Raw genomic sequence first — 12548 nt, forward strand, 5'->3', positions numbered from 1 at the left:
AGATGCTGAAAGAAATAACCAAAAATGAGATGTTTTTGCTGGGAAACTTTTGTGTAGATCTATTATAAAAGAGAAACCTCTTTTAAAATTCTTTTCTGCCTTGTGATAGCAAGATGGGAACATGTATCTTAACAAATTTCCTTCTTTTCCATAAGAAAATCCTTCAGAAGCCCCACCTCTAACTGCATTCATTAAATTTTCTCTTTTCTCCATTCCTTATTGCAGTTTCACCTTCCCCTCTCCATTGTTTCTGTACATCCCACATGGTTGTCCTGCCCAGAGCAGAGGGACCTTGCCAGCGATGCAAGTGGTGCCTGCCTTCCTGCACAAGATGCTGCTCATGTTTGCTGAAGCTATTGGGCTGAATATAGGCAGGCTGTTTATTGGCCTCTTCTCTGAGCCATTTTTAACTACTTTGTCAATACTGCTTTTCAGTCAGCCTTTGGAGCCAGAGGACACAGCCTGAGGCATTGTTCCTAGGAGCTGAATGGGTTTCTCTGAATCTCCGTCCTTCCATGTGCAAGGGGCAATACAGGAAAACTTCCTGAAGCTCTTGTAGTGGTCAGAATCTAACATGGTCAAGAGCCCTGCAGAATAATGTAACTACCTAAGAAAACATGATTTGGTGCAGAGGGCAAGAAATACATGGGGCTCTGGAGAAGAGAGAATGGTAGACTTGCCATATGAACTTGAGTATCGTAGATGAGGGCTGAATTGCAGTTGAAAGGCAGAATTCAGGCAGAACATCTAAAATGGAGTTAGGAGGGAAGGTCTAACCAACTGTGTGCTAGGGAATGACCATGTCAGAGCTGGAGTGGAACTTTTGGAGCCAGATATCTGAGCCCCCCCTTTGTGTTTGCATCAGGCTTCATGAGTAGCCTTCATTCAAGGGAGTTTACTGTAGAAATAGTCCTCCCTCTCATCCTCTGGCTATTTCAATCACCCAGCTGGTAAAAGGGAGGATATAAAATCCAGATTAAATTATTTCTGACCAGGGTTACAGAAGGAGCATGGGGAACTAAATCTGCATCTCCAGAGATCTTAGCTGGCACCTGGAAATCACTTTTCTTCCAGTTATTAACAAATACTTCTAAGGAGAAATCCTGATATTGTCTGAATCCCATTGAAAATTAACTACTTTGAAGTACAAATCAATGCTTTAAAGCAGGATAGAGGAAATAATTAGGAAGCTTGAAGTATTCTGTGAAAGACAGAATACAGTCAGACCTGAACTGAATCTCCCATCTCCAGCACAGGACTACCATGCCACAAACACAAGCTATAGGGACAGAGGTACAGAGTTGAAAGATCTTAATAAGACCTGTACATTATCCAACTTACCTCATAGAGAAGCATCTGCTAGGAAGCTGAATTAATGAGGTAATTAGCAGGGAGCCATAGTATCTTATAATTTAACTTTCACTGGGATTCTTACCTTTTCACAGTCACAATGCTGTGTTAAGGTTCCACTGTTACACCTTGGGTGGTGATGATACCCTCTTCTCACATGATGATTTCTGTGTAACCCTTTCACCCTTCACTGGAACTCTGCACTGTGCTCAGCATAGCTGGCTGTAAAATTCTGCAGGGTTTTTAAAGGGAGAAGTCATGGTGTCCAGCAAGACAAACTACTCTATTCTGGAGCTTTGTTTGTCTAGGAGGTGGAGCTGCAGTAAAACCATGCCCAAGCAGGTAGTGCAAGTGTGCTATAGTTAACAGATTCTGCTGCTTTATAAATGTGTTCAAAAAGCAGAGCATCTAGTTGGAGCAGAAATAACAGCTGATGACTTGGGAATCCTCACAGTCTCCTGAACCTGCCAGCTCTGGAACCTCTCTGTCCTCCGGTTCTGGCCTTACTCCCACTACAAGCCCCACCCCAATGCTGCACAATGCTTCTCTGATGGCAACAGTCTTAAGACTTGGGGCATTATAGCAGGGATGAAATTTTATTAGACTTGTGACCTAATAATGATCTCGCAGTATTTTTAATATCAGACTGCAGAGAACAGACCACCCCTGCAATTTTCTTTGCCTGCTGGAGGAACATGTCTCTTGGATTTGTATCATGGTAGCAGAATGGAGAGAAAACAAAGTGTAGGCAAGGTTGTGTCTGGCATTTTCTCAGTCGTTAATTTTCTCTTACGCAGAACCCTCAACAGAAAAATATTACAAGTGGAAAACAGGGCTTTAAATACAGTGTGCTGGAGTCTTGGCAATTGATAAAGTGGATAAGACATCTCATTGTGGAGATGCCACCACCTCTGAAATGAGACAAAATAGTTCTGAGTGAAGGCAGAATCCATCGTCTTTCAAATTATGACACTGTGAGGCAAAACTTACATCAGAAATCTGCTAAGAAGTATCTAAATGCATTTAAGTACATCTCATTTGGCTGAACTTCAGAAGCTCACAAGCAATAACAAGTAACTTCAGGTTATGGCTGTGCTATCAGATCTGAATGTCAAGGTTGAAACACACCTGACTCTGTGCAGCCAAACAGCTCATTCTCTCTCTTCTTCTTCCAGGTGAAGAAGATTGCAGCAGAATATTATGATAACCTCCCACATCACCAGTCCTGGATTCGAGTTCTGTGGGACTTTGTTTTTGATGACACTCTTGGTCCTTATTCAAGGGTTAAGAGACTGTGCAAGCTGGCAAAGGAAAGCTAACAGGGTAGGTCTGCCTGCTGCAGTGGTGTGTGTTTGTTCATTGCCACAACTTCAGTTTTCTGCAGAAATAGAAGGATCTTTCTGTGTGCTGAATTAAAGTTGGTGCATGCTGCTTACGCCAAGAGGATGAGTGTGAAAATGAAGCCATTTTAGACTACTGATACTTTTTAATAAAGGATATTTGTATATGTAACCCTCAGAAACTACATTAGAGTGAACTATGATTAAGTGAACCTTAGGTCTAGGCTTAGAATTAACTTCCTGGGACACAAGAGCCTAAGCCCAAGTTTTGGCTTTGTCCACAGGGGAGAACGTTTGCTGTGTGTTATGTGTGAGCGTGCGTGTGTGCAGTTCAGGACTGGTTTCTCTTGATGCCAGATTGGAAGTAGATGCTCTGTGTGCACAGGACTGTGGAAGCAGGGAGGACTGGCATGCAGAAGTAAATGATACTCCCTGGAGAACACAAGGGTGCTCTTAGCTCAATGTCTTGTTTAATCTAATATCTCATTATCTTCCAAGAATTGCTAATAGCAGAGATTTTATATATGCATATATGTTTATATTTTTGTACGTCTGTAACATTATTTTAGTAGCTGCGGTTGGATCTTTATTCCAGGGCTTTGTCTAAACCTTTTCTGAATGAACTTCCATTCTTAGAATCTAATACTGTCACTAACTGACAGATCTGAACTGTGGCAAGGAGAAATCCTTTCTTTAGTCTTCCACCTACTGCCCTGATCAGCAGCATGGATGTGCCTCTGGAGGAACTGGGTGGTCCTTTCTCATTCACCTTTTCAACAGTATTCATAACTTCATGTATCTCACCTTTTTCCCTACTGTAAGTCCTCTGGGAAAAGGAGAGGTTCTAGTTTTAATTTTTCCGTGCCAAGACTCTTAGCATCTCTAGTCACCTTTCTTGTGTCTCCTCTGTATTACACCCCTTTCTGTGCATGGGAGTTAGGAGTACATGTCCGTGAAGACATGGAGATGTCTTCATCTCCATGGTGGTATTTGTTCCTAACTGCTTTCAGAATAATGGTAATTTTTGTCCTCTGTCATTCAAGGGGCACAACTTGACATTTGGGAAGCACATGATACTCTAGCTATATAAAATTGCCACTGGTGGTGTTAAGGGGATGTACCTGGAACACAGAGATAGGGTTGTTTCTCTCGCTATATTTCTTACTTGGTGCTATTGACATTAACCTTCATCTCTCATCTCTCCCCACTGGCTACTAAAATCTTCCTGCCTGTCCTCTCCAACTAGAAACTTCTGGCTATCCTCAATAATTCTGCATCTTCAAAAATATTAATCAACATAACCTTTCTCCAAGCAGAACAATATCTTGGGAGTCAAGAATTCAGATGCCATCTAGTAAATTCCCTCTACCATGGAAAGCTGGCAAAATATTTCTGTCCTTACTAAGTGGTTAAAAGAGAGACATATATATATATATATATATATATATATATATATATATGGGTTCTCTTGCCCTGTAACCCTCTAACAGTTTGGGTTTTTTTTCTTCTGGAAATCCATGGCTGTAACAAAGAAACGGATTATTGTGCAGCCTCATTGGTCCCTCAGAGTATGTGATTAGACCTGGGAAGCCTGATTTCCTCACTAAACACAATTTTGTTCCTTCCTTCAGCAGCACTGGATCCAGTGAGCCAGTTCTGTCTGTTCACAAGGCAGCTGAGCTAACCTGCTGCAATTTGGGTTCCTCCTTCATGTACCCTTTCTCCATTTTTCTCACCCATATGATTTTGGCAGTTGGGTAAATAAATACCCAGGTCTGTTCAGCAGAGCAAGATCCTTTGTAATACAGGGGCTGAACACCAGTTTATTCACAGATACTGTTTTGTGCTTTTGGATAAGAAGAGCAAGAATGGGGCTTCTTCCAGCACTTCAGCCTTCACTGGTTCCTCAGTGACAAATATACTTAAGACATTATGTCCTAATTATTAAAGCTGCTTCTCTCCCAAAGGAGGCATCGGTGTGGGAACTTTCATTACCTTCTTTGTATCAGTGCTAATGTCAGGGAATTTCAGTTTTTTATTGATTTACTTCATATTTGCTGTCACTCTGATCACATATTCAACTTCCCACGTCTTTAGCAGCTGTTCCTCAACTCTCTTGTCCAGCTTAATAAGTTAATATAAAAACACAATAAAGATTATGCTGTTTTCCTCAATTTGACTATTGTCCTTATCCTCTTTGATGAGTGACCTTATGCTGTAGTTCCCTTACTCAGCTGTTTCATGATCCAGTTATCCATGTCCTGTGGACTACTAACCTAGCCTGACACAGAGGCTCTGGTGTAAATGAGCCAACCAAAATTGTCAGCCACTTCTTCACCTGCCTCCCATCAGTATTTCCATCATGGTCCCAGCTTGCTTAGCCTGGGCAGCCCCACAGCCCTCCTGCTCAGCATTGTCCATCTCAGAAGGAATTTGAAGTGGCTGGAAGCCTGCAGTGCCTGCAGATGTGCAAAAAGAGTTCCAGTGTGTGGGGGTGCTGCTGGAGAAGGCTGTGATCCCACTCTCTCCATGAGCACTTGTCTTTGCTACTACCAATAATGTTGGCAGAAGGGTTTTTTTCATAACCACAGGGCATATGGGTCTGGGTTAAAAGTATGCTAGGGCTATGTATAGTTTTATTCCCTTTGCTTAAGAATTGATCCAGATCTCCATTGTGCAGGCACACTAGGGCTGTGGCAAATAGCTGCATGATAGGAAGGAGTGGAGAGTAATGTCCCATTAGATTTCTGCCATGTAAGATGCCTGTGGCCTGCCCTGTTGCAGTGGCTCAACAAGCCCAGTATGAAAGGACACCCTTCTCTACAGAGGCAGCTGGCAAACTGAGTTACTGTCTGGAAGGAGGGAATCCTCTGCTAGAGCCACTACTGGAAATAAGCCACCTTGCACATCCCTGTCACTGGAGCTGTGGGCTGGGAACCAGCACAGTGCAAGTGATGCCAGGACTGCTCCCTGCCCCTGTCAGCCAAGCTTCCCCTTCCACCCCACACACTTTGCTCCCACTGCTGTTAAGTGGCCCTGTGCAAACTTCAGCTTATGATGTCATAATTATATGAGGCCTGCAAAGGCAGATGAAGAAAGTAAGAAAATCCCATTTACAGCAGCTGGCTGAAGTTAACACAGCGGCACGCCATATCCAGGCTGTACAACATGGTTATCACTGACCTTAGGCAGAATGCCACATTCCGAGGGAAAATGTGAACCATGCCAAGCACCAGCTTCAAGAACCTTAATTAGGATTATGGGAGAGTTTCACAAAACAGATGTGATCTTCAGTGGCAGCAGTTTTGAAGAGTACTTGCCATCATCAGGTATGTCATTAAATGGGTTTATTATCAGGAAATGCATGAGCTACTGTAAAAGATTTATGCAACAGAGCATTCTAATCTCTGCTGTTACTGATGCTTGTCCGGGTTCTTCATACTGGAATGGCTCCTTCTTGTGGTCCTGGGGTTGTTGCAATGTGGTGCACATCAGTGCCTGCCTGCTTTAGTTCCCATGTGGAAATCTTGCCGTTCAACCTCTCTCTTGCCTTCTGTTGGCATTAAACATCTAGCAAACATTAGTCTCAGTCTGGATCTCACTGTTGCATTAAACTCTGATTTCTCCCATTTCTCCCATATTTAATCTACAGTATAACTAGACTGTAAAAAAGACTAATTTCTAAAAGGCATTCGGGTTGCTTTGAAGAGTGCAGAACACCCCAAAACAAAACAGGTAACATTTTACAGCTGATGGCCAAACAGGACCCATCCTGCCTCCTCTCCTGGGTCTCCTGTAGCAGGCTAGCTGTCCCTCCTGTCTGCTGCCTGCTCCACCAGCAAGAGGACAACTACAGGCTCTCCTGAGCTGCTGCACCAGGCTCTGCTCCCAAAACCAACTCTCGGTGCCTGGCTTTTAAAACAAAATCTTTTTGGAAGCCTGAAGAAAGGAAGGGAGCTTGGAAAATACTTGACAGATTTCAATAGCTGAACTCCAAGCCCTTGGCTTTTGCACGAGGTTACCAGAAGATGGTATCAAGATGACTGCCAGGCAAAACTTGTGCCAGACCAAGTCAAGCTGAAATTCCCAAAATTGCTCTGGTGCAAAGAGTGGCTGTAAAGGAAAAAATTGCATGACCTGGATGATATGACTGGCTATGCACTGTTAAGTGTTTGGTGTCCTGTACCAATAAAGCTCAAGACCTGCACACCATTAACAAATTACTCCCCTTAAGCCCCTAGTCAGCAGTGCTGTGCTTGGGATTTCAGTTTGCATCCACCTAATGCCTTTGGTAGCCTTGTTCTGCATAAACACCTCCCTTTTATTACTGGAAACTTGCAAGAGTGTAGTTGATGAGGCCTGTGGTTTTTTTTCAGTGATGGCAGGAGATATGGTGGGACTGTAGAGAATAGTGGTGGCCTGAGAAGAGCCTTAAGCCACTGTCCTTCACTCACTTTGGCAAAAAGTGGCTGAGGTTGTGGCAGCCTGACTGCAGGATGTGGTGCTCAGGAGTGATGTGACGCTCAGGAGTGATGTGACAGGGCCAGTCAGGTGAGAGAATGTCTGCCTGTGAGAGAAGGCAGGGCTGCTGCCATTGCACCAGCCACAAGGCACTTAGGCTCTCTTCCTGTGCTCTGCAATGCAGGAGGCAGAGCTGCCACCCCACAGTGAGTCTCAGTCACCTTCCTCTTATCACCAAGTGACACAGAAGTGCAGGAGCTCAAGGGACAAATGAAACAAAGAAAGGCAGGGCCATGTGGACAATAAACAGTTTATTACCAATATGAACACAGATACTGTGATGCACCGACGTACCATTTTTTAATATTGTGATAACTCTGAGACAAAGAACTTGTTGGCTGACAACTAAACATGTCTCTTTCTTCTGGTGATGCCTCAATACATTTCTGTTGGCAAAGGATCTTCATTTACATTGCAGACTACTAGTAAAATTACTTTGAAGTCATCTATCAAAAGCAAATGGTTCACGTGTGTTCTTATCTACTACTAAAAAGAAAGGTAATACATTTAAATAAGCAAATACAAAATACAAAAAAGGCTGACAAATCCAATGTGCAGTGTCAGATGAAATCTAAAAAATCCAGAAATTTAAAATTTAATAATCTTTAGATTAAGACTTGTAAAATGAAGCGAATCCAAGGCAGCAGCAAGCTTCAAAGTGTGCTGAGTCTGCTAATAAAAAGGGTGTAAGAACAAAGACAGCGCCGGTGTCCTCTCTCACCATCTTGCATGACCTTGGTACACTTAGAAATGATCCAATCTTCCTAGCATTCTTAGTACCGTCCAAATGCTTTGCAATCATTATGTTGTACTGATTCTACTCAACTCCTGCCGTATGGCTAGAAAAGCAAACCAGAAAGTTAGTGCATAATGTTATATCCAGTGTGATGGAAAATGCTAAGTAGAGAGGCTGCAGAAAGTACACGCTGGTAAAAGGATGAGTGGAGGGTAAAAGGATGAGTAAGGGTAAGCAGTCAGCTGCTGGCTTGCAAACTGCAGTACTACTGAAAGAAGTTGCATCTGTGGTGTATGTGAATGCCTTATTTTGCATTGGAATGAACTAGGAAGGCTCTGAGGGCCAAGCTGCTGGGATGGACAAGGGTCTCTCCAACTGCAAACTGCCTCCAGGTTTTGTGAGCACACAGATCTAGGGCAAGGGGACAGGGAATGGATTCTAGCTATTTTACAGTCTCGTCTTTTCCCCCTTCCCTGTGAATCTAAGGTGGGGAGTGCAGGGTGCAGACATACATCTTCATATGCCCTAATGCAGCCTTCAAATGGGAATTCTGCTGTACATTTCGGTAATGGCCCTGAAAAATACCTTCAGTTGTAAACTGCAGAGCAATTTATAACAGATACATTTGGTATAGCTGCTGTACTTTTCAATTAATTATAAAAATATGTAGCTATTTGGAAAGCTATGATTGAGTGAAGGTCTGAAATAACTCTTCAAGCGTAGGAAGCCTACAGAAGATTTTTGGGAAGGATTTTCAGTTAGCTTCCTTTGTCCCCTCCTCATCCCGGACCTGTGTGGCTGGCAAGTTACAAGTGATTTCACGCTTGCTGATCGTGATAAATTGATGTGCCATGGGCTACAGGCAGGCCCTTTCTCACCCTCCCACCTGTGAGAAACACCAGCCAGCAAATTTCTCATAGGTTGGTGGTAAAAAAGCTCATCAATAGCATAATAAAGGATGTAAACGCAGTGTTACGGTCAGAGCTCAGATAAGGTAGATGCTTGTTCTTCAAATGTGTATATAAATCAGAGCTGTTCAGAGAAGTCTGAAAACACCAGGGAACTCTCTGCAGTTCCTATCATCTTATCTATGGAAAATTAGTCATAAAGATGAGAAAAATAATAATTTTTCTCTTTCTTACCATCAATTATCTCCTCTTTCACTTTGTGTAACTCTCTTACAACTTCCTCCAATATTTCCTGATGAGACAAAACACAAGTCAGCTGCTCAGAATTTCCTTCTAACTGGTGGAAGAAAATGCAAGTTTAACACGGTTGTGCTTGTCCCCCACCTCCGCTGCTGGTCAGAGCCTAGCACTGCTAACAGCTATGTCTGCACTCCCAGGCACGGATGCAGAAGATGCTGGCATAATTACTTGCACATTTCTGTGCAGACATAATGATGAAATAGCAGTGAGATTGTGCTCTCTTGCTGCTCACCAGCTAGCCCTTCTCTAGGCACCTAGTTATAGAGGAAATCAGAAGACTGAACAGCCGTTTTGCTTGTACAGCGCATGCATGGGGGAAAATGGGTAGCTCGCCAAATCCCTAAAAGTGCAGATGACATTTTCACTCACCTGTTTCATTCGATCAAAATCTAAGGCATCCATAGCCACATCATTGCTGCTGCTCACTGGCTTCATCCTTGAGAAATGGAAGAAAAGCATAAAAAAGCCAGTCAGTTCCTTGCAATGTGTGCTGAGCTGCACCCACCTGATGGTGTGGATGAAATCCACCCCTGAGCAGCAGCACCTGTGTTCGAGTGCTGGACAGGAGAGGCTCCTTATTGTGCTGCTCAGGAGCATTTGGCAGCCAGAGAGCAGCACTGCTCCTCAATGCACAACCTGACCCTCAAAGATGCTGTAAATTTTTTTTTTTTTCCCCTGGTGTTGGGAACCTCAGTGATTTCAGACTAGGAAATGCTGAGGGGATAAAGCCTGTTGAACACTGTATTTTATTATGGCATTTGCAAGTTGCAAGCTACATGTCTGGTTTTCTCTCACAGTCTGTTTTCTGTACAGCAGCCCTATCCTGGCAACTTAGGCTTTCACGGGGTGCTAAAGTAACAGTAGATTACAGGTTAGAAAAATATTACAGGGAAAATAATAACCCACTAATCCTTTCCTTGGAAGACTTGAATGAGTCAAGTGTGGCTTGTTGATAGTGTTATGTATCACAGTAATTTTTTATTGACTCAGAAACAAAACCAGTCTGGCCCTAATGGCTAGTGCACCTGAGTGTTATCAGTCTTTCTGCTGGTATTAGTCAGTGGGCTGAGCCATGATGACATCTGATAAAATAAATTAAGGAAGCAGAAGCTGTTTGCCTTTTTCTTTTACTCAATAACTCTAAAACATTTGAAAAACTAACCATGCTATACAAAGGCTTCAAATGACTTTGCCACCATCTTTGAGCCCAAACTGGGGGCTGGTGGAGATGCTGCTGCTCCTGAGGGTTGCTTGGTCTTGCAACCCTTTCTTGAGAAATTCTGACATGTGTCCTACCATCTCACAGCTAAGGGAGTTAAGAAAGATACAAATGCCATCAAACTGATCAGGAGTGGAAACAGGTCACCAGTGAGAGCTTTAGAAACCTGCCCTGCTTCCCCCACAGAAGTCCTTCAAGCAAGCACTGCTACTACTGAGCACTACTCCATGTGCTAAACTAGGAAAGCATTTTTTCCCACTGAACCCCTCCTCCTGGGATGCACTGCCATTATAGAAGATAGCTACTGAAATGTGATGGCTGCTTTAAATAGCCCATGTTTCATTCCCATTTGCAAGGAGAAGGAATGGTCTTCCATCTATTTGAAGCTCATGTATTTCCTAGAACCAACATGTTTCATTGGTTTTAGGAAAGCTGGAAAAACTATATTTTGCTATAGTAACACTGATGCATCTCTCTGAATGTTTGGGTAGAACATGTTACAGCATTTTTAACAAAGCAGCAAGTATGTGCAGATAGTTGCCATTGGCAACTTATCTCTCTCCAGACCATCAGCACCGTTGTATACCTAACAATGTAAAATAAGGGACATCCCTTCACAGTAAATACTAAACATTTGTAAGCCTGTGTTCTACCTCCTTATTCAGTTTATCCATCCAACTCAGTGTCCAGTAACACTGGGTGGTCCTGGACCAGCACTGCAAGCAAGCCTCTCTTTAGCTGTCCAACATCAAACAATCTCTGTGATTAAAAACGTGGGTACTGATCCTGAAGCTTGGCTGCTCTGACTGACAGGACTTCTGGAGTCCTGTCAGTTTCTTGGCTTTTGACACCTGCTAGTTTTTGTACCCCATATGTCTGAAAGACCTGTCTGTGGCTGGGCCTTTTTACATCTTGATTTTATTAATCTACTGCACCAAGCTTCACTCTCCTTTCTTATGCACCCACTGCGGTTGCATGGGTAGAAGAATAACTCCCCTTATCCCAGCTGCAAACTATTCAGATCATGTCTGCTTTTGCTTTTTAATTTCTGCAGAGGCTGGGCAATGAAAGCTTCACCTATTGGCAGGGTCACCCCGAACGTGCTGTAGAAAGATGTTCCAAAACGTGCCTTCCATGTGGCACAGCGTTGCCAGCCCCGTATCTCTGACTCACACACATGGATGGTTTAAGTGCTGGCTCCAGCATGATTAACATCTGTGAGGCCCAAGTGAGCAGGGGGCCGTTTCCATGGAACAAACCTCTGACATGACACCTCCACACTTTGTGCAGCGACAGACAAAGCAGATTGCAAGAGAATGAGTAAAAGACGTGGCAGAGGACGAACACTAGCGCTGAATGATGGGATGAGCCAAAGGACAAGCCAAGACAGTTAAGAAGCCAGGCAGTTAGCCAGTACCTAGAAGACACGTGGGATTGTGTGGGGCTCTTAGCTTCACAGCTCTTCACCACTGATGGATTTCTACGGCAATGGAATGAAACAAGACATGAGTCGTGCGCGTGCCACAGGGACAGCATGACCATCCCGCCTGCTGGCCAGCCACAGGGACACCCCATGCAGCTCACCTAGAAAGTAATGAAGATACAGGCTTTTCAACAGAATTGCTCCTTTCCCATGGCTTCTTCCCAGAGTCTGAAAAACAAACATGAAAAGTTCGTTTATTCTTTTTGCTCTAAAAATAAAAAAATCCTGAAGTTGATTGTCTTATGCAGCTGCTTTCATTCAGTGAGGATGAGTGACTTAGGAAGAACTAGGAAAATGGGATTGCTGAGTGAGTCCAGTTGCCTACATTATAGGGAAAGCATTGGCAAAAATCTGCTTAGTGATCCCTTTAATTAGGGACCACATAGTTAAACAATACTAAAAAGGAATGGAACTGAAACAGTAGGAGGAAAAGCATAAATAATTTCTATTAGGAAATACAGGGTAATTGCTGCAAGGCTTACTTTATTCAGTACAACACTTATTTAAAGTTAAGAAGTCTTAGGATTTTGTCTGCATAGTTGGCAGAAAATGTGAATGTATCTAAAAAAGGGCAGTAAGACCCCACTACACAAATCTCCACAGAGAATTTATTTAATGTTGTGTACACTTCTAACTCACAGAACATTCCCAAAAGCTGTACTACATAACCCTTGTTGCTGAAAGTGCTTAC

General features: G+C 43.2%; 2 protein-coding genes across 12 annotated transcripts in view; one reads left to right on the forward strand and one right to left on the reverse strand.

The window, feature by feature from the left end:
* Positions 1 to 4864, forward strand: part of DEGS2 (delta 4-desaturase, sphingolipid 2) — a 32987-nt gene extending 28123 nt beyond the window's left edge. For both annotated transcript variants that reach the window (XM_048307542.1, XM_048307541.1), the window contains exon 3: positions 2526 to 4864. In XM_048307542.1, the coding sequence (XP_048163499.1) occupies positions 2526 to 2669 (144 nt within the window). In that variant the 3' untranslated portion in view covers positions 2670 to 4864. The remainder of the gene's footprint in view (positions 1 to 2525) is intronic.
* A 2579-nt stretch (positions 4865 to 7443) lies between these two features.
* EVL (Enah/Vasp-like) overlaps positions 7444 to 12548 on the reverse strand; it is a 121439-nt gene continuing 116334 nt past the window's right edge. For 5 of the 10 annotated variants that reach the window (XM_048307531.1, XM_048307529.1, XM_048307537.1 and 2 more), the window contains 5 exons: positions 11959 to 12025; positions 11792 to 11854; positions 9525 to 9591; positions 9090 to 9147; positions 7444 to 8050 (listed from right to left, as the gene is read on the reverse strand). In XM_048307531.1, coding sequence (XP_048163488.1) covers positions 8013 to 8050; positions 9090 to 9147; positions 9525 to 9591; positions 11792 to 11854; positions 11959 to 12025 — 293 coding nt within the window. In that variant the 3' untranslated portion in view covers positions 7444 to 8012. The remainder of the gene's footprint in view (positions 8051 to 9089; positions 9148 to 9524; positions 9592 to 11791; positions 11855 to 11958; positions 12026 to 12548) is intronic. The other 5 variants (XM_048307532.1, XM_048307538.1, XM_048307534.1 and 2 more) reach the window with 3 other exon arrangements.

Source organism: Corvus hawaiiensis, chromosome 6 (genome assembly GCF_020740725.1).
Source record: "Corvus hawaiiensis isolate bCorHaw1 chromosome 6, bCorHaw1.pri.cur, whole genome shotgun sequence".
In the NCBI taxonomy this organism is placed as follows: domain Eukaryota; kingdom Metazoa; phylum Chordata; class Aves; order Passeriformes; family Corvidae; genus Corvus; species Corvus hawaiiensis.